Here is a 21,479-nt window from a genome sequence, read left to right on the forward strand (position 1 = left end):
ACAAATATTTGAAGCTGGCCATGATGGAGCTTGCTGCAAGGCTCCACTCAATGTTTTGTCCAGGGCTGTCGGGGTGTGTGCCCTGGCCACTATACAGTGGTTAGAGAAAAGGCCAAGCAAATTTATAAAAATTCTCAATACATTAACAACTAGGATAAGATCACTGATTTTGTTTAAGCCTTCTTAGAAGTCCTGCTGTTTGTACCATACTGTGCTAAGCAGTTTTGTAAGGAGAAAGAAACACCTATTTGGAATCTCCTTTGCTTCATCCCTTTTTTCAGTTCCTTGTTTTTCCAGGGAGCCTTGACTGAAGCGGTGGTCCTCTCTGCTGTATCTCTTCTGAGAAGTTTCCTAGTTGTTTCTGAATGATACCCTGTTGAAATGGCTGACAGGTTTTATTTACTGGCATCCTGACTAGAGCAGAGAAGAAGCTTTTAGCTGCTTTTATGTGCATGTTATTGCAGTCTTCAACAGGCCCAGACTGGCAAACATTGAGAGAGTCCAGTGTTTAACGAGCTAGAATAGCCAGAATTTGTACTTTAAATACATACAGAAGAGAGCATATCACGCAGGTAATCAGCTCACCCACACACATGCACTCCCAGGTTATCAACACAGTGGCTCAACTTCCTCCATAATGTCTCAAGCCTGTCCTTTGCTCGTGTACTCTGATTTCAAATCCCAGCCATCTGTCACCTGCTTTATTGGAACTGCTTCTGTCAGCTCTGCCCTTTTCAAACCATGCCTGTAGTTAAATGCCCCCTCCTTTCCTCAGCCAGTCCTTCACAGGGTTGACCATCCTTCAGAGCATACATCTCCTTTTCCTTTTTTGCCCTTTATGGTTACCTGCAGGTTTTTCTCCCTTTCTTTTTATCATTTGCTGGTAGTGGTTTCCCACTGCCCTGGCTTGTGCCACATTGTGCCTCATTGCACAAGAAAATGTTTATTCCTCTTCTTCAAAGGTCCTCCATAACGACAAGATCCTGCAAGGTTTTATGCCATAAAATAAAATCCCACTAGAAGTGCTGCTGGCAGCTTAAAAATTAGCAAGAACTTGAACACAGTAGCTTTTGTGTCTGCCAGGTGCAATGGCATACTTGCAATGGGCATCTCTGCTGCAATTGTTCACAAATCGAATCAAAGATCAGGCTTTCTATGTTTCATAACTGTTCTTAAAATTAAGCAAATTATATATGTGAGAACCTTGTGTATCTAAAATCAGATTGAGTGTGCATGGGCATGCATGGACAGTGCAAATGCATATTCCATATACAAATATAATGAAAAATTAAATTAGTAGCTCGGCACCCAATTTGAGTAATGCAGAACTGAGCATACAATGTAATTATGCTCTCTTGCAAATACACATTACACTGACATATTTCAGTACATGGCTGCCTACTCTTGTGGAAAAGTTTTGTTGTGCTTCAAGAAAGGAGGTCAAGGCCAGAACTGATAGGGTTATTGATTATGATTTTATAGTAAGCTACATTTTTAGCTCTCTTGTGTTCTGAAGCCACCTACTATATCTGCTAACATGATTAATAGTGAACATGGTTGTCAATCCCCATGGTTTCTTTGCAGCTCCTGGCTGCAGTCGGTATTTGAATTTGACCCCCACTTCTGCGAGCCATCAGAGAATCTCAGTTTTCTTCCAGAATACTTGGACAACCTGGCAGCAGAGAGTAGAGGCAGTTTCATGGGATTTTGAATAGTCACCCATGGAATGCGTAATGACAGACATCCAAAATGTGTTCCAGTAATTTTTTAGCTTTTGTGTTCAGAAGTTGTTTTTTTTAGTTTATTGGTAGTGTTGATAAAGTCAAATAACTTTTTATTTTCCTTCATGGTGAGAATTATTTTTAAATTATGAAAATATTAATAAAAAAGGGAACACAGAATAATTGCTGTCCTATCTTTACCTTAGCTATTTCCCAGACTATTTACTATTTTAAGGCCAAGTTAACAGATGGTTTAGTCTTCTATGTGAAAAACTTCAGACGTGTATGGAGAACCAGGCTGTGTTTGCTGAATTCCAGCGTGAAAAGGACCTTACAACTCTGTTGTGTTCCTGTTTTGTCTGCTTGTGGAATAGGTCACTGTTCTCCATCATCCTTGGGTTTTGGGCTTCTTGGGTGAGCTGCCTTGATGCTTCTTACAAAGGTAGCTTGGGATATCTAAGGAGAAGACAGTGGGGGTTAAGGTGGTCGGTGCAGGCTGGGAAAAGTGGGGTGATGAGCACACCTTTGTTTCAAGTCTGATTTCACAGACTTTCTTCTGGGCTGAGCATTGCCCAAAGCTTTTTGCGTGGTGACATTCACACCCCATGCTACCCTTCAGAAGGCAGCCTTGTCAATGTCTTCTGTTGTGCATGTTTTGGAATGTTCCTCCTCTGAATTAATTCTGGGATTTAGTACTCACTCATATGACTCCAGGCGTTTTTCCTGGTAGGATAGAAGAGGATTTCATCTGGCGCATGTAAAACTAAAATTCCACATAGAAAACATTGATTTCTACTTACTGTTTAAAGTATATTTAAATATAGTACTGGTAGCATGAATAAGTTAATATTCCTGTCTCAGGATCGTTTGTTGTACACTTTTTGTGCATTTAAGTCTTCAAATTGCATCTTCCTAGAATTAACCTGTGGCTTATATGATCTGATTTTGGTGAGGTGGCGTGGGTTTTTTTGGTGGGCTGCTTTTCTGTCTTTCCTCCCTCTCTCCCATATCTGAATGCCTGTATCCTTTTCAGGCAAACACTGATATTTGCAAGATACTAAAATGAGGTTGGAGAATTTGCAGATTTTTAAGGTTGCAGTCCACTAATTTTGGGAAGCTAGGTTAAAGAACACCTTTAAAGACAGAGATAGTATACTATCTCTCACTCCCCACTTAATGATGGAGAAAAAGTGTTTATTTTGGGTTTGTTTCTTGATCATTTAACACCTTAGAATTATCAGGAATGTCAAGTCTGGTCTTTCCTGTTTTTTTGTTGACAGACTTCTTGAATTACTCAGTAAATTAGGAGTTTTCTCAGGCCTAAAAAAATTGGGTATGCTGTTTATCTTTAGAAGGGGAGCTGTTGTCTGAGTGTCTTGAGTTAAATGGGGGGTGGTGTTAGGAAATGAAGCTAGATATCCTGAATAAAAATTGCTCTCTGATTAGAGGTCTCATCCTTAGTCATAAGTTTTTATTAGGTTTTTTCCTTGTTCATTTGTTTCTTGATGTGGTTTTCAATTTGAAAAGAAATTATTTTCCATTCTGTGTTTAACTTGTATTTTTATCTTTCTTAATGTGTTCTCAACATTTCTGTTTTTTCTGGTGTGAAAAAATGGGAATAAAGCAGAAAACAACTGCTCAAAGAATCATTTCCTTCAGTTAGTTCAGAACCCTGATTTAGCATAGTATATTTGTCTTCCACTACAAATCAGCTACTTTCTAACTGTCAAAGCCGAAAAGTAACTGAAGTGAATAATTTGTAGGCTGATTCTTTAACAAAACCTGTGGATATCTTGCTAAATCACAGCAGTGGGGTAACTGTTGATGCCCTGATGTAGTGTTCTTCTCTCCAATAGCTTAATATGCTTTCTAAAACTAAAGACCATCTGTGTAAGTGTGGTTGTGAATGGGCTTTAAGTGTGGTGTTACACAAAGGAAGGATGATGGGCTGGTGTATAAATCACTGGAAACATGCAGCTGCTGCTGCTGGGTGAGAACTTGTTGGTTGAATAAAGAAATAGTGTAACTGAGAGTGAGCTCTGCTTTTGAACACAGTTGCTCTGTTGGAAGATGTGGAAGAAATTCCAGTTACGCTTAAACATATGTGCATGTATTTTTCAGTTCTTCTATATAAACAAATAGTGAGTATGTGGGTGGATCAGTGGCATCAGATCATGCAAATATATGGATTTTGGTGGAGCTGGGAAGGAAGATTGTCAAAATTAATGCAGTGGTGTTTCCTTTGCATGTAAATGGTGTCCTCAGAGTACTGACAACAAATTACTTAAAATGCAAGATTGCATTTACGTTTAAAATATTTCATATTAATTAAAAAAATACAAACTCAAGATCATGAAGTTTACCCCTTAAGAGCATTTTAGGGGAAATGGTTGAAGCAAGTGTCTTGAAAAATCCCTGTAACTGAAAGTTTAGTTGTGTTGTGCCAATAAGATCTAGGCAGTCCTGTGCTGAATATTCTGAACACAGTTATGCTATGCCCAAGTGTACATCACAGTTGTTAAAGAGTTGAGGGTCATTTTTCAGATCATCATTAGTATCCTAAACGTAGTGATGAAAGCAATCATTGATCAGAAATCAAAATCAGCAATCAGGGCCATCAGCAGGGTTTCTGCTGCTGAACTGTGTAGCTAGTTTTCTGGGAGAAGAGTGAGGCTATTTTTTAAAATTTTTTTTGGTTGGGGTGTGTGCAAATTACAGGATCTTGGGACAGTGAAGCCATTCAGTCACTGGATGGATTTTCCAATGCCTTCATTTAAATTTACTGCTTTTCAAGGTGTTGCCCTCCAAAGTCAGGTTAATCTTGATCTTTCATTAAATTCTTTGCTAGTGTTTTTTTCTCTTTTCTAGGTAAAGAAATTAAAAGCCTTTGATGGAGATGTATCAAAACTGTCTCAAGCTGATTTCTTCATGTACTTACTAATCCAGGTGCCAAAGTAAGGAGATGGTTGGTTTGTTCTGTTTGTGATAAGTGTTCTTTTTTGGCTGTCAGTTCTAAACCTGTTCGTGTACTCCAGCTATGCTCTTAGGATTGAAGCCATGGTGTTGGAGAGGGAGTTCTCACCCTCCTGTGCTTCTCTACAGGATGACATGAAAATTATAAGACGGGCAACAAAAGGTAATTAAATATGTTGGGACATGCCTAATACTCTTGTTTTTGTTAGCATGTTAATTAGTCTGCATTACGAAGACCAGAGCTTGAATTTCAGGTACCTTAGCTATTAAAAGGAGGCTAACTCCCCTCTGACAAATGCCATCAGGGTGTGCCTGGTGGATCTTTGCTTCCAAAATCAAAAATCTGGAGACTTTGGGTGCACTAGCAGCAAATTCATGTTCAAAGCCTAAAAGTAATGTATCTTAAACTGACAGAAGCAAAAGTGTCTATGACCAAATTAGGATGTCATCTTTTGAGTGCAGTTTGCTCATTCCTGCACTGCTCTCCCTCTGATGGAATGTGGTTGTTACACCTCTCTGCTTATTCTTTCAGAGATCCATAGAAAAAAATGACTATTTTCTAAATTTCTCTATAGGCTACTTCCTTTTGAGGTGGCAATATTGATAGGTTAAAATCTTTGTTGTAAAGAATACCTTTGCTATTCCTTGATTTTCTGTTTGTATTCTCTGTTTCTCTGCATACCTGTTCTACTCTTTACATTTCTCAAGTTTTGAACTGCTGCAGGTGCCTGTTTGTTGGGTAATGTAGGGTCTTCTACTCTGCAGGAAAATAGTTGATTTCCTGGTTCCAGTTAAACATTAATGCTGACCCTTTACATTATCTTGAGTTCTTCTTTGTCCTGTTCCTCAATATGAAATTCGTATTTCATGTTGGAAATTTTTTGACAGGCTACTAGATCACTGCTTAGACTGCTTGTAGTGGGTATAAAATAGTGCACTAATTAAAATATTCAATTATGAGCCCTGGTGATTAGAATAGTCCTTTCAAGTGGAAGCAAAGGGAAAAAAAGCATTTTCCCACCAGTGGGGATTGAACTTCTCATTGACTCAGGAAAGTGTGCAGTACTTAGGATTAGGTCTGAGTTTGGCCTTTTATTAGCATCTCTTTTAAATCATTGTTCTTTGTGTTTTGAGCAGCAGACATATGTGAGGGAATATGTTATGTATAAAAGTAGCCACACCTTAACGTCCTTCGTGTCCTTCACCCAAGACATATGTAAAGTGATGAATTAATGCCCTCCAGAGAGGAGCCACTTTGGTCTCCAGCTCCTGCATCAGGCCAGTCACACAAATCACTGACTGGGCCTTCCCTGTGTTCAGTCCACTTTGTCATGTGCTCTTCTCCTTTTGGTCTTTTCACTCCAGGGTTTGTTGATAGCCTCAAGTTGTTTAGGAACTATGTCTCCTTTTCTATTGCTGTCTCCTAGGTTTCTTTCCTGTAATTAAATGGAGAGAATATTTACTTCAATTTTAATGCTGATAATCACTAAGGGTTAGGATGGTCTAAACAGCCTGGTGGATTCTCACCTAGCCTGCAGATGGATGGATGTCACAGTGACACGGGGCGGGCTCCTACTGTGTGAAGTCTTTAGGAGTTGCCTTCTCCTCTTGGCCTTGTGAAATTTGCTGTTTTCTTATTTATTCTCTCCTCTCTCTTCATCCTTGTGTCCTCACCTTGGATCTATCTTGTTAGATCAAATGTTATTTAACTATTTCTATGTTTTTAGGTTGCCAGTATTGAAATACAAATGTGTAAGGGCTATGGGCTTCCAGAATAATTCATTACTGTATTGTGTTGTGCAGCTGAATGCAGGATAAATTACAAAATGTGGACTTGGAACCAAACTAGTTTTTCAAAGTATTTACACTACAATCAAAAGGATTCCACCTTTTATTTTCTTCATTGATATAACATATAGTACCTCACATTACAACCAGCTCATAGTGATTTTCTTGCCATATGGATAATTGCAAATTTGGAGTTGCTTGGTTCGCTGTGCCGCATTTATTAACTCTTTACAGTTTTGAATTTCCACATCTTATTTCTAAGGCAATCCCTCTGGTGCACATATATTGTTTTTTGCACATACACTGTTTTTTGCTGGTATATGGCTGGGTGAAAGGGTGTTTGAATTTACACAGAACACTACTGTGCATTTTGCAAAGAAATAAACATACATACATATAAACCAGGCTTGTGTGATGGGAAAACTTTAAAAGGCTGTTTTATTCCATGTGACTCCATGTCACACTGAATACAACTTTGTGCTAAATCATCTTTGATATGACAAGTAAAACAAATGCTGCTCTAAGTTGGTGATCATACAGAAATAAAATGATGATTCATAATGGGAGTGGGATAAGCAAGGAAAATTTAAACATTGTCTGTTATCTTTTCAGGCCTTACGGCCAAGTCTCCTAAAAAAAGAGTTGTTGTTCAAAAGCCCAAACCTGGCAGATGGCAAATGGATCCTGCAGGGCACAGAGCACTTGCCTCACACTGGAATAATTAGTAGGTGGTGAGGATACTTAACCACTTGCATGAGACATTTTGCACATTGCAGAATTAGCCCCCAAATGTTTCCTTAGCTGCTGGAGGTTGCCTTGGAAATACTACACTTGCTAAGTTAAAGTCTGAAAATACACTTGAGGTTTGTCAGTTGTGCTTGTGAATTGGAATTAAATAGTGCCATTATCTTTCCCATGACCGCTTCAGTTTATTGGAGTTTCTTGTCAAATTTAAAAAAAAAGCTGGAGATGAAGAGGAGCTTGCTAACTGACTATATTTCTAAACAAACAATTGTTAGACAGCAATTTCCTTGTTCCTTACAGAGTTAATGACTTGTGAGGAGCTGCATTCCATATTGCACTTGGTCCTTCAGGCTGGGAATATTATGAATGCGGTAAGTGACATCCCAAAGGGAGATGGCTGGTGGGCTGTACTTCCTCGTTAGTGCTGCAGTGCTCTGATGTCATGCCTCAACTTCTCATTTGCTCTTCTGCAAATTGTTTCTTTTTAGGGAGGCTATGCTGGCAATGCTGTTGGATTCAAACTGTCATCGCTGCTCAAGCTGGCAGACACGAAAGCAAACAAACCTGGGATGAGTCTGCTGCATTTTGTTGCTCTGGTATAGAAAATGTATTTTGCTGGTATAAGCAACTTCTACAAATACAGGTTCATTAATTGATACACAATATAAGGGGCCATGTGCCTCCAAAAAGCAACTGTCTCACAGCTTTGATTTAATCTTCACCTTTCTTCTCCTGCCATGAAATTCACCAAAAATTACCTCTAACTTGGTCATCCTATCGGGAACCCCACAGAAAGGTTAAGTTTTTATATCATGTAGAAACTTGCTTTCATCAAACTTCTTCACTGTAGATTTTCTCTTATTGTCCCAAATTCTTACACTGTGGAAGTGATTTCTTTTGATCAAAATTCTCTCAATCTTCCCATTGAATCTTTTGAACAGCCTTCTTGGCAGTTTTTTCTTCCTCCCTTAATGACTGATGTGTGTTTTTTAAAGCTGCTGCAGACATTTTCAAGCTATTTTTCCTTCCTTTCAAACTTTTTGATTTTAAAAGGGAGAGAATTTAAATGCATCTATTTGACTTTGGTTATCTGTGTACAAACTGGCTTAAGAGATTTAATAGGGTATAAATTGATGTTTGTGCAGGAAGCATTGTATCTGCTCAAGCAATGGCATCAGTAGATTGTTCTTTCCCTGACATTCCTTATTAATACATCTGGCTTGTGTTCACTGGCAGAAGCAGCTATTATTTTACGCTGCAAAATGGAAGCTGTTGTTTAAAATCTCCAGTTCTGATCCCTGCCTTTCTTTAAGGGATGTCCTCCACTCAGTTGTGTTAGGATTGAATGGGAAGAAAAACAATGCAGGAGAGAAACCTTTAAGTGCCCTCCCAGAAGCTTTAGAACTGCCAGACTTAGGGATTTTGGCATGGTGCTGGAATGTTAATGGATTGTGTGTGTTTTGGTTTTGTTCTGTTTGTTTCAGGAAGCCCAAAAGAAAGATGCTGCTCTTCTCAACTTTTCAGAAAAAATTAGGAGTGTTCATGATGCCGCCAGGTGAGTTAAAAGAAAACTGAAAACTTACGGTTGGAGTGAAATTGGAATTTTCTCATTTGCGAAGCAATGAGGCTTATTCAGGAAAGTCTTGGCACAAAAACAGATCTTTACAAATGTTTACTGTAGCTTTGAGGTCTTCATTTCCATTTACTAGCAGAAGTATGCCTGCAATGTGCCTTCAGGTATGAGGTTTTTTTATTATATGATCTCCATAGGTTTTTGGTAATTCTGTCTGTGTCAAATATATGCGCCTTTTCATTACTTTCAAGGGATTGAGCTAAAAGCATGATACTATTTTTCCTTAATCCAATTTCCATCAATTTCTGAGCAGGCTGCAATACTTTTCCAAATCTGGTATCAGGGGCAGGTGCTGGCCCTGGCTTCACTTAGATGCTTTTTGAGGTTTCATTGATTGGAAAATCTGAAGGGTTTGTGGCTCTGCATTTTTTCAGCTTAAAGTCTGAAGCTGCGTAATTTTAAACTGCAGCTGATTCGTACCTCAGTAACTGTGCTTACTTCAGTGAGACAGTGTGATCTAAATCTGAAACCTGGAAGCTAGCAATGCTGAAGTTCTGTTCCCAGTTTTGCTACTTCCTTACTCTTGAGCTTAGGGCAATCTATTTACATTCTTTTCCCAGCTGCAAAATCCAGTTTCTTAGATCTGATGGAGGGTTAAGTAATGTCTGCTAAAGACTGAAATCTTCTGAGGAAAGGAGTGGCCATGGAGTTAATCAGAAAATTTTTGAGGGACCACCTGTGTGGCTCTCTGCCATCCAACCCACACACCTTTTTGGCAGTTTGCCATGTGGCCTGCTGGGGAATGTAGCTTTCCTCAGCATCCAAGCCCCCTGGCAAACAGGAGAGAAACAGGCAGAGTCCCAAATTTGGTGATATTTATTTTCTAACCACTTTGTTCTTTGATCACCTTTGTTAACACTGAAAATCTTCTGTTGTAACTCATGCTGAAGTCTATTCAGGGAGTGCACTTTGTACATGAAAATGAAACAAAATTAAATATGTACCTCACCACTGGGCATGAGGAAGGTCTTTAGAGAGAATTGTCATGTACAAGTTGCTCATAAATCCACCCAGTTAGAGCATGTTAAAACAACTACCATTATGTTGTTTATTTTTTGTGTCTTTCCTTCTTTACTTGTAGGCCATCCTCTTCCTCCTTCACAGGCAGAAAAATGTAGCCTGTATTTTCTACTGCTTTTCTTAGTTGCAAAACCACCATGTTTTCCCAAAACAGGGAACTATTATATATATTACTATTATATATATAATTATTGCATATATAACTCTAATATGATATTAATTTGTGTGTGTACTGACAAACTTAGAGATGTGTCACCATCTGCTGCCATGTGCACTTCAGTCAGGCTGCCACAGGTTCTTCAGCTTTAGTGTTTGAAATTCATGCTGCTGGTGAGACAACCTTAGGAGGAGCATGTGTACAGTTGTTAGTTCATATCACTTGGCTACCTATACTGCTTCCATTCCTAAGCAAAGTTTAGTTATTTTGTGAAGGAAATGCCATAGGTTTAGAAGCATTTACCCTCAAAGTGACTGGGAGGTTTAAGTGGGAGCTCCTGTTATATGGAAAGTGGGTCTCCCAGGACAACACTTAGATTACACCAGATCAGATTCCTGTGAGCTTCAGTTTCTGTGTTCCCTTTTCACAGCAGCAGCTTCACTGCTGGTGTTTAGTAGAAGGATGAAATATTGTAACTGCAGGGTTGAGACTGTGTGGGTTGCATTGCTGTGGCTGCTTAGAAGAGTGTGATGTGCAATTTCATTATGCCAGATGCTACTGCCAAAATCAGTAGTCCTGGCTGATGGTCTCTTGTGGCCCCCTTTTTGTGGTAGCTCCTGCACTCAAACAGGCATGTAGTCAGTTGGACCAAGCAAAGGATCCATCTGGAACAAATTGGCTTTTTCCTTTTCCTAGGTTAATTTTCAGTTCACAGAGATGGCTGGCCATCTTGAAAATGAGTGCTAGGCACCAGGAGAGAACAGGAACACCTGGACAGAGACAGGGCAGCAGTAACCTTTTTAAGGTTAGGCGGGTAGGACTGGCTGGAGTTAATCATGAAACCACACCCCATGGGAATCTTTTCAGATTGCAAATAAGAAGAAATGTGCTTATCTCTCTCCTAATTTTCAGTGTCTACTCTGGAAAGATTTCCTGAACAGGCAGGTCTTGTTTGATAGCCTGTTTGCACCTCATGTAAAGCATCCACTTTTGCAGTTGTGGCTAACCTGTGGGCCACTCCTTCTCTCTTGATAAACGTTCTCTGTACATGCTATTTTTAGGTTATCCATTGATAGTGTAGAAGCAGAGCTGCACTCACTGTCTGTCAAGACAAGATCTGTTAAAGACAGCATCCGACGAGACCCAAAACTCTTTCACCAGATGGAAAACTTTCTCCAGGTTTGTAGGATATCTGTGTTAATGTGTTACTGTTGCCTGAATACAGCAGCATTCCTCAGCTGAATGTAATTTGTGTGGACCTGTCAATAAACAGAAGCACTGTTCTAATATGCCTAGCCTGTCAGTTTGTACAAAGGTGTTCCAGCCTCCTGCTGTTTGTCAAGTAAGATTGTTGGAAGGGCTGTGTTTTTACAGGGAGGGATATTGAGTGTACATTGCCCAAGGCTTGTTAGGCAAGCGTGTTTAGTGCGTGCGAAGTCACTGATGAAGATCAGTAGTTAAAATACAAGACAGTTTGGAGTGGTCTCTGGTTTTGTACTTTGCAGCTGCCCAAAATATAATGTCTGCATGTTAGGTTATTCTGGAGCACATCAGTTTTAGCTGAGGGTGTGCTGAGGGACGAATCTTGATGGCTAGGTGACTGAAGAGATATTGCTGGAAGCTGGAAGGTTAAGGGACTCTTTTCTCTACTAATTTACCCTTAACACAGAGTCTCTCTTACTCAGAGCCATACCATTATGCCGTGTGGGTTCTCCTTTTTTTTTTTATTTTATTGAGTACTGCAGTGACTTTACAGGCCTGGATGTATATAGCACTTACCTTGGAAGCAGAGTTCTTGGTATTTTCTGAGTATGTGGTGATGCCCCAAGAGATACATATTATACTTCAATTAAATGATTTTTTTCTGTTTCACACTACAGCTAATTATTAAAAGTAAGAAGGCAGGTGTTGATCTGGAACTTAACCCACCCTGATTTTCAACTTGCAAATGTAGTTAATAGTCCCTGTAGTTTTTCAGGAGATGAAAAGCTGATGAAGAAAGGGGCAGGTTAAGATTGAAATACCTGTCCTCATTCACTCTGAATTGTTGGCTTTTATCCATTGCACCCAGACTCTTTAATGTTATGTTTTAACATGTTTGGGATTTTAAAAAATTTAATAGGTGGTTTTATGTAACACTACAACCTTGTTTAGGCCGCATTCCAAAAGAAATGTTGGGGAAAAAATAATTTACAAATGCATACCTTGCATAAACACTTCCGGATTTTGTTTCTAAATTACAGGTGATAACCAAGCTGATCTAAAAGTCAGCTTTGATTATTTCACCCTTGTGAATAAACTCCTGAAATATGTGGGAGGAACTATTTTTTGATGTATGCTTTTATCAGTTGTCCAGTTTATCTTCAGGTTTTATTGTGGACTTATTTGTCCCCTCTTTTTTCTTTTTTTTCTTAAGACTAGCAAGTCATATTTATTCCTATCCTAGTGGTAAAATTTTCCAAGTAATTCCTGAAAGGAGGTTTGGATTAAGTGGTCACCAGTGCCTCCAGCTGCATTTTCCCACCCCAGTGCTACATTATGAAAAATGAAAAATATTTAGGAGATTATGAGTTAGAGAAGAGATTTGTCTGAAAAATTAACTTTTCTTCTCAGGTTACTTTGAGCTACAGGTGGTGTCAGATGGGGGATTGTGCAAGAATAGAAGTGGATAGCTGGTGATGCAGACAGAGGAGACAGGGCACCTAATCAAAGTGTTTTAAGGAGTTCTGCTGCTCAAAGTCTAATCACAGCCTTATTCTCTTCCTCCTGAATCTTCTTCCACTAAACTAGTCTCATCCTGTCTGTATTGCTCTGTACTTATGATTCAAAGTGCTACTTCAGGGGAACATTTTTGGGATGTGTTAAAATACATGTATTTTCAGTGGTTCCTTGCCTTTCAAGTATGAAAACCTTTTTTCTTGTAGTCTATGGTCACCTTAGGAAGGAATTGATTTTGTGGTGTATATCCATGAATCAGTTCATGTGTGTTTTTGGAAAAGTGGGGAGGAGGAATTAATCCTTCATGCTTAGTTGAAGGTTGAAAGGGGAAATGGGAAAATAAGGAATGAGGAGCTTTTAAGGAGCTCCCAGGACGTCTGTCAATGTTTTAGTACAGTCTTTGATTTTACTCATCTAAAACTTAAAGCAGTAAGTTTGTTCAAGGGCTTTTGAGCTTTTTCCTGGTTTCCATCCTAGTCACGAGAATGTACTTTTTGATTGATCCATTTTTCCTGACCTTCTTTACTCAGTTTGCTGAAATGGCATGTGTCCTTTTGTTAGTACGAGATCTCCATCAAAATTTTAATTTCCTGGGCTCTGTAACAGCTTCTAGCTTGGAACATGAATTTCATAAGTTCCTAATATATGCATGACCTGTTCTGACTTTAATTTTTCTGTCTGGTTCATGTGTGTATGGTTTTTGCTGCAGTTTGCTGTAAGGCATCTGAAGGAGCTTGAACACCAGAAACGAGAACTGCAAAAGGAGGGAAATGCTCTCATTGACTTTTTCTGTGAAGACAAAGAAACTATGAAGTTGGATGAGTGTTTCCAGATATTTAGGGACTTCTGCATAAGATTCAACACATCTGTTAAGGTAAGAGTGCTGAATGGGATTCTCACACTTCTGAAATGGATATTGGCTCACATGAATTAAGTTGGTTTCTCTGCTTAAGGGGCATTTTGCATCTCGTAGTATTTGATCTGTTTGCTCAAATGACTACAGAAAACTGCACTCCTGGAAGCATTCCTTGCCAGAAGCCAGGTGGGAATGGCCATTGTGAGCAGCCCTGCTGCTCGGCATCTCCTGTTTCAGGTGGGCGAGACCACTGGGATGATTGTTAGGGTTGTTCATTGACCTGCTTGTAAGTGGGCACCTCCCTTCTGTTTTGGTGAGGAGGCTGGTGGCTACTAAGCTGAGCTGTGAAACAGATTGCACAGATTTCCTGACCATGGGTCACTGTTCAGGTGTTGGCCTGGTAGTGTTGGATAGTTGGAAAGGCTTTGAGGTGTGCCCTGCCATTCCTTGGATGTACCTGCCTGAATCCACACTAGCTCAGGCTCTCCACTGCCTTCCTCTACGTGGCTAGAGGCACTTCACCAAATAAAGTAAGGGCTGTGTATTCTACTTTGTCCTTTCAAAGGACTTTTGTGGGTGAAAACTTGAAACAGGCCTATGGCAGCAAGATACCTTATCCCCAGTGTGACATTCATTCGCTGAGTACCCTGAATTGGTCCTAAATAATTCAGGAAACGTACTAAGATGGAGGAGCAGTATTGGTGTTGGTTAGTTTTCGTTCAGCAAAGTCTGTCTATTGTTACAGATATTTCTTAGGTCTTTATAAATAGAATTAATGAGCTGGATGAGTGCCCTTTTGCAATCTGTCTTTGGCAGCACTTTGGATAAAAGCTTTGGTTCAGAAAGAAAAGAACAGTGTTGATTCGGAGCGAGCTGACAGGATGTTCAGCTAATGTGCCTGTTGTACCATTAGTTTGCCTAACCTTTACCACCCAAGACAGCACATGGTTACAGGAGGGTGCACATTGCACAAATGTCTAAAACCAAATGGTGATAGCTGTTGCAGTCAGTTTAGCAAGAGAGGACTTCATCCAGGTATGTTCAAATATTGGGGATTGAAGATTTCATTCATAGTCACATATTACAAGCGGTGGATGGATAGCTATTACTTTTGAGGTCCCCTCATTGTAATAAGCACATACACTCTAAATAATGACAAATTAGACTCTCGCTTGCAAATTTGAGAAGATTTGCTTGCTAACTGTGGATTGACCATTGTTCCTACAACATTACCAGAACAATTTAGAGTAAAAATGGCAGTTCTGACAAAAGAATGTGATGTGTTGACAGCACGTCCAACAGTCTAAAAAATTGGCTTGTACCACCATGGCCATGTGCACATATTTCAAATATTTAAACTTTTTGCAATTTTTTGGCATGTCTAACTATGTGCTTAAAATACGTTCTTCATCTGAGTAAAATCTCCTAAAGATATTCTGGGTGAGGTTAAAATATTCTTTTTCTAATATGGTATTAGTATCTGCCACTATTTTTAACAATTTCTCTTGACAATGGCATATTTAAAGTTGACCTTTAGCATTTGGCAAGAATTCATTCTGTAATTCCATACCTGTGAAGGAAAGCTTCCTGCCAAACATTTTTCCTGAAATGTGAGTTTTTTCTTTTTCCTTTCTTAGATGTTCAGGTTTCTTAGGTCTCTAATGCATCCTATCTTTCAGAGCCCAGCATAGTCTCAAATCCACTTTAAGAGGTGTAGATTAATCCATTCATCCCAAAGCATTAGGCTTTTGTTTACTGAAAGCTTTCAGGTGACTTTTCCTAGTGGTGCAGCTCTTCTGTTGTCACAACAATGGGAAGATTGAACTACACAAAGCGTTAGACAAATAAAGGTGTGATTTTTTAAACAGTGTGTCATTGATTAGACCAGATTTAACAACATGCTGGAAAATCATGTAACTTTTGAATCCTCTGTCAAGACTAGCCTCTTCTTCCTTTCTTTTGCTACAGCTGTACTGGCTGCAGCAAGCCAAGTTCTTCATTTCAGAAAGTAACCCAGAAAGTTCAACCAAAGGTGCAGTTAAAATAAATCTGAAGCCTAGAGGTAACAGTTAAAATGCTGATATTCACAGTAAATCACTGCTAATTATTTTAGTAAAAAAGTGTTTACTGTGTTGTCTTTCAAATTCAAACTACCTCTTCTATGGCTTCCTGAACCAAAATCCCTCAGTTTAACTGCCAAAATCTCCTTCCTACCGTGGGCAATCTCTGTACTACAGTTGGCAGTTTTTGAAACCAACAGTGATTATGAGATCCAAAATTGAAGTGAGACATTGACTGATGGTCCTTGAGTGGTGTCAGTTGATGTCTAACTATTGTGAGGCATTGTGTTAACTTTTCTATTTGCTTTCATATGCAATTAAGCAATGCCTTTTCACAAAATTTTCAGTCTGTAATGGTAGAGGAAAGTATCACTGTGCAGAAGTTGGACTTGCTGAGGAACAGTTGCAGTTGTAGAAAGGTAGGTTGGAAAAACCGCATTGGCTGTGTGCTGGTCTGACAAGTTTGTCTTAAAATACAAATGTTAAGATTAGATAGAGGTTTACTCACTTGGTAAGACTGCCACCTTTAAACTTAGTGAGGACTTGGTGCTCTCCATCTTACATCTGGAACTCTTTGGCTCGAGCAAAGAGTGCTTGGGCACTGGAACAGGCTGCCCAGGGAAGAGGTCACAGCGCCGAGCCTGACAGAATTCAAGTGTTTGGACGATGCTCTCAGGCACATGGTGTGACTCTTGGGGATGGTCCTGTCCAGGGCCAGGGGTTGAATTCAGTGATCCCTGTGTGTCCCTTCCAACTCGGCATGTTCTGTAATTCTAAGATGTGACATCTGCTTGGGTTTGATGGGTCAATTTGTTGGTCTTTGCAAGGTCTGGTGCTTTTTTTTGAGTATGCTGACCAGATGGATGTGTCATCCCATTGGTTATGCAGGGAGCTGCTCTCCATAGGGTTAATGGTTGCAGGCTGTGGTTGCCAAGGTGATTTCATGTGTGTGTATGTATTGGAGGTTGGGAGTGGGTGACAGCAGTAGGAGCTAACTTCCATGGGAAGAAATAAAGGGAGAGAGGAAGGAGTGTGCCTTGTTCTTATGCATAGGACACTGTCCTCTGAGACACATATTTGTGATTTTCCTCCTTCAGGAGAATAGGGAACGAGAGATCCAGGAGCTCCATAGTCTGCAAAGGCGAAAGGAGCTGGAGGAGAAGCGTCGATCCTGGGCAGCTGGAGAGCTTGGGAGCTTTGGGCGGAGCAGCAGTGAAAATGATGTAGAGATGTTGGCTAAAAACGGACTTGGAGAATTTCTCCCCTTCTTGCAGCAGAGGCCTCAGAGCCCTTTGTACAGAAACACAAATTCCAGACGCTCTCGACTTTCTTTGGGGATAACTGCAGACAGGGAGTTGCAGAGTTTCCTGGAAATCTCCAAAGATGAGGATCCAAACAAGTTTAACAGCCTTCCCCGTGCAAACACCCGGCAAGCAAAACCTAACGTAGCCTGGACGGAATCCAAGGAAACAAGAGATCTCAACTTAAATACCTTGCACTTACACCAGCAGTCTGAAATGGAAGTGAAAAGTGGTGGCCCTGTGCAGGTGCCTCCAGCTCAGCCCAGCCACTTCAGTGGCTCAGCCAGTCCTGGTGCCCATTTCTCACAGAGGAGCACCGACTACAGCTTGCACACTTCCAACGTGTCCTGCGAGGAGTCCACAGACATAAATGCTCTGGCCCTTGCAATTGAGGAGCGTGAACTTGTTAAAGGGTTACGAAAGTTTGATATCCAAGGAGCAAAGCCTGCAGAAGATGCACCTTTAATATATTTAGAGGATGCTGGTGGGACAGACCTGGAGACTCTGGATGATCTGAGCTTCCGTTCCCTGAGCACTGCCGATGATGAGCTGCCTCCAGCTGGCAGGAGTTCCAGAGAGGCCCGTGACCATCAAGCCAAGACAGTGGGTTGCAAGACTGAAGCTTTAGAGCCCAGCAGCAGCAGCCCTATGTCTATGGATACAAGTGTTTCAGGAAGTAGGGAAGATGGGCCAGTGTGCTACATGTCAGATACCACGACTGATTGTTCTTTGACATTGGACTCTGAAGAGGGAAACGATTTTAAATCGGCAGACAATGAAATAAGAAGTGAGGCTGGCAAAGCATGCTCTTCTGGCAATGATGCTCAACACAAGGCTAGATCTTTCTTCTCAAACCTGAATTCCACCTCTGACAAGGACCTGTCTCTTCACACTTCTGCCAATGATAAGGATGATGCTGATAGCAAGCATACCCTTCCTAAAGAAAAACCCATAAAAAATAAAGATCCAGTAGGACCAAAGACAAACTCTCTAAAAGATCGATCTCCAAGCTCCACAAAACCCAGTGGCACTCGCCCTAACCACACAGCTCCTTCCAGACCTGTCAGAACTTTAAATGCCTCTGAGAATGAAAGCATGAGGAAAGTAGTGCCTATTTCTCGGTCGAACAGGGCACCCAGCACCGTGAAGAAGCCAGAAGCCAAGCCAGCCCTTCGTGAAAGCAGCACCGTGGAGAGTCGGCTGTCTCACCGCAGCTCTGTCCGAGGCACAACAGACACGCTGCCAAGAAGTCCCTACAGGCACAGCATGTCAGTAGAAGAGCCAAGGTTACGAAGGGGCACTGTCACCTCAAGCAGTGCTCATTTCGAGAGGGACAGAGTCGCTCTCAAGAAGCCAATCTCTAAACCCATTAGGAGTAATGTCAAATCAAAGACAGATGAAACAAAGATGTGTCGCTCCAGTGTAAAACCCCAGACCCCTGCAGATGACACCAAGGTTGCCACAGTCAGTATTCCCAAAGCACCACCTGCTATCCCGAACTTTGCAAGGAATACAGTGGCCTCTTCTTCAAAGCGTGCAAAAGTGGATCTATCCACCTCATCCAGACCTCCACCCATCACAAGGTCTGTGTCCCAGAGGCTGCCTAAAGGGAAGCCAGCAGCGACCTCTGATGATCCAAATCCAAAGGAGAACAGCATGAGTACTTTAAAGAGAGCAAATAGTGCTAGAGTGGTTGGAAGAAGCATCCTGCAGGGTGAAGCTGTCAGCACCAAAGCAGAGCCTGCACCAAAGGAACAGGGAACAGTGGAAAAGGCATCTCTTAAACTGAAGGATGCAAACCGAACCACAATTGGTAAAATCCTGAAGCCATTATTGAAATAAGGGAGAGGCTTTTTAATCTTGGAATGTGAACACTTGTCCAAGCACTGGATGTCTGTGTAGTGAAATTCCTTAAAACACTAACCTTGCCAATACATGGCATCGTGTGCTTATTGAAGTACGGCACACTGTTGGAAAAGGGCAAGTAGCTGTGTTCTGGTCTAAATCCTTTTTTATGAATTTGAATGTATTTAAAGCTACTGTGATGGAATGTGAGCAGAAGAGCAAATCTTCACATTTGTGATAAAAAGTTACCAAAAGCCAAAAAGTTTTAAGAAGTTTTAACTATGAGATGAAACACTTTGTGACAGAAAACATGGATTAAGGCCAGTTTTTTTTGTGTATATAAGATTCTTCCTAGGACTCAAGCCTTTGTGCTTGTTGTTTTCTTATTTGATGTCAAAATGAATCCTGTGGAACAGTACTGAAATGAACTTAGGTGATTGTACTTTCCATTGCTTTCAATTCCTTGGATTCGGGAGCTCTTTTTGCCTGTTGCAAAGTCCATTGCTGGCAATTGGACAGACTGGTAACTGCTGGCCAAAAAATTGTAAAACAAGACCTTTGCTGTTTATGGCTGTCTTTAACCTCCCTGAAGAATTTATAGCATGTTTTATGAATGTGTATGTGTGTCTGGGGAAGGCTTTCTGCTGGGCAGGAGGCTTGTTCTCCAAGAATGTGGCAGCATTGTCTTGCATGCACAAGTGGATATGGCTGGTGCTGCATTGGATAGCACAGCTGGAGGCTGTGCCTGTTGGAAGGGCCATTGGCATGACGACTACTCCTGACTTGTTTTGATCACAAGCAAACTTGCCAGCTTTTGGTCATACTGAAGTGCCATATATTTATGATACATATCAGGATGTTTGCAGTTCAGCTCTTGAAGGCTGCAATGTAGTGCCGAGCACTTTCTTACCATTCCATGTTTCCACTGGTTTGTATACTACCAAACTACTTGAATGTTGCAATGGCTCTGATTGAGCCATTCGTTTCCCTGCCTCCTCCTCCTCCTCCTCCTCCTCTACTCCTTCTCCTTGTCAACAAGAATATTTAGCATGAAACACAGAGCTTACGCATGACAATGTTTTTGTAGAGTTCTTTGGTTGCTTCAAATGTGGGTTTTTTATGTTTAAAGACTCTAAAGGAATTAAACTAGCATTTGATAAGCTTTTTGCAAAGTAAAAACCACCCCTTTTTACTTGCAGATACAAATTTTAACTTCTCTCAGGCTAAGATACAGAGAATGAGGGAAAATTCATTCAGCATGCTGCGCATCTTCCCAATAGAAATGTATTTAGGTGGAGAAAGTGCTGTTCTCCTAAGCATTATTTAAAGAATTGCCTTTTATTCACTTACGAATTAAGCCTCATTTAAGAATAAAATAAAAAACAAAAGGGAAATCTCTTTGGACAAGTGGCACTGACATGCTAGTGCTAGATCTGTTTGTCTGCTCTATCCCTCTGTGCTGGGAGAGTGTAATTCAGTGAGAATGAGCTCACATGCTTCTCATGGGCTGGTATCAGGGACAGCTAGCTTTGAGGTTTGAATCTGGCAAGGGGCCTTTGGCTCCTCCCACATACTAGCCAGTCTTGATGCAGACATCATACCCAAACACCATAAAGTATTGCACAGGGCCTCTTGTTTGAGTCTGTCCCACAGGGAGAATTTATAGAGCCCACTTTTCTGCAAGGGCAAATGTTTTGCTTTTTGGATAAGCTTTTTGGACACTGCCTGCATTGTGGGTTAGATACAAAAGCATCTCCCTTTATATTTGTATCTGTATGGATGTATGCACATCTGCAAGAGCAGATGATTGACAGTTTTCCTTTTTTTTAAAGAAAGCAACAAATTTTATTGGTAGCAAGCTTGAAAAATAATTTAAATGTGTTTGGAACATGTAAATAAATTTCTATAAATCTGTGTAAAAGAAAACCAACTGTATTTAATGGAACATTTATACATTTCTGAGTAACTCGGTAGTTTAATAAAGTTCCCATTTACTGGGTATGGTGTTTGTACTTTCTCCTTCCTATTACACTCTTGGCTTTGGTCCTGGAGATCTCAAGCAGCTGAGTCTGGGTGGGTGACTGTGGGAAGGACTCTACAGCAGAAATTGTGGTGTTTGAAATCCTGGGTTTGTTTTTATATTGAGACATGCAGTTGAACTGCAGTTTCTGGACATTTCTGGGCTGGGACTTTCTGCACAGGTTTGGGTATAACATGGAAGGCATTAGAGGTGGATGCAGCACTTTGTGTACATGCTGTATGTTGTGGCCAAGACAAGTGTTCATGGCACTGACAAGTCTGGATCTGTCGCTATCTTCATGCCTTTGAGCTTAGCACACTTTATTGAGAAATTCTGGTCTACAACTCCCAGGACTGTGGAAATACAGAACAGCCTGTTTTGCAGGAGCATGTGGTGACTTTTGCACTGCAATTGTGAATTTTTCAGTTTTGTCCCATTCTCCCATTATTTTTCCTTCTTTATTGCATACTAAAGAACATCTATTCAGCAGAAAAAAAGTGAAATCCAGCCAGCCTCCTTATCCTCAGGGAACACTTCTCTGCTATGGAAATCATTTCTGGACTGGAATTGCTGCTTTTTGCAAACTTGTTTAGCCCCTGACTTTTCTAGTTTGGTGAGTGTCTCTCCCCATTTGGAGTGGCAA

General features: G+C 40.6%; 1 protein-coding gene across 4 annotated transcripts in view; it reads left to right on the forward strand.

The window, feature by feature from the left end:
• Positions 1 to 20,817, forward strand: part of FHDC1 (FH2 domain containing 1) — a 37,172-nt gene extending 16,355 nt beyond the window's left edge. For all 4 annotated transcript variants that reach the window (XM_071431890.1, XM_071431891.1, XM_071431888.1 and 1 more), the window contains exons 5-12: positions 4,590 to 4,675; positions 4,757 to 4,857; positions 7,527 to 7,597; positions 7,715 to 7,822; positions 8,711 to 8,781; positions 11,098 to 11,215; positions 13,464 to 13,628; positions 16,768 to 20,817. In XM_071431890.1, coding sequence (XP_071287991.1) covers positions 4,590 to 4,675; positions 4,757 to 4,857; positions 7,527 to 7,597; positions 7,715 to 7,822; positions 8,711 to 8,781; positions 11,098 to 11,215; positions 13,464 to 13,628; positions 16,768 to 18,813 — 2,766 coding nt within the window. In that variant the 3' untranslated portion in view covers positions 18,814 to 20,817. The remainder of the gene's footprint in view (positions 1 to 4,589; positions 4,676 to 4,756; positions 4,858 to 7,526; positions 7,598 to 7,714; positions 7,823 to 8,710; positions 8,782 to 11,097; positions 11,216 to 13,463; positions 13,629 to 16,767) is intronic.
• Positions 20,818 to 21,479: the final 662 nt, after the last annotated feature.

Source organism: Agelaius tricolor, unplaced genomic scaffold (genome assembly GCF_023055355.1).
Source record: "Agelaius tricolor isolate 1412-34295 unplaced genomic scaffold, bAgeTri1.0.p SCAF_8, whole genome shotgun sequence".
In the NCBI taxonomy this organism is placed as follows: Eukaryota; Metazoa; Chordata; class Aves; order Passeriformes; family Icteridae; genus Agelaius; species Agelaius tricolor.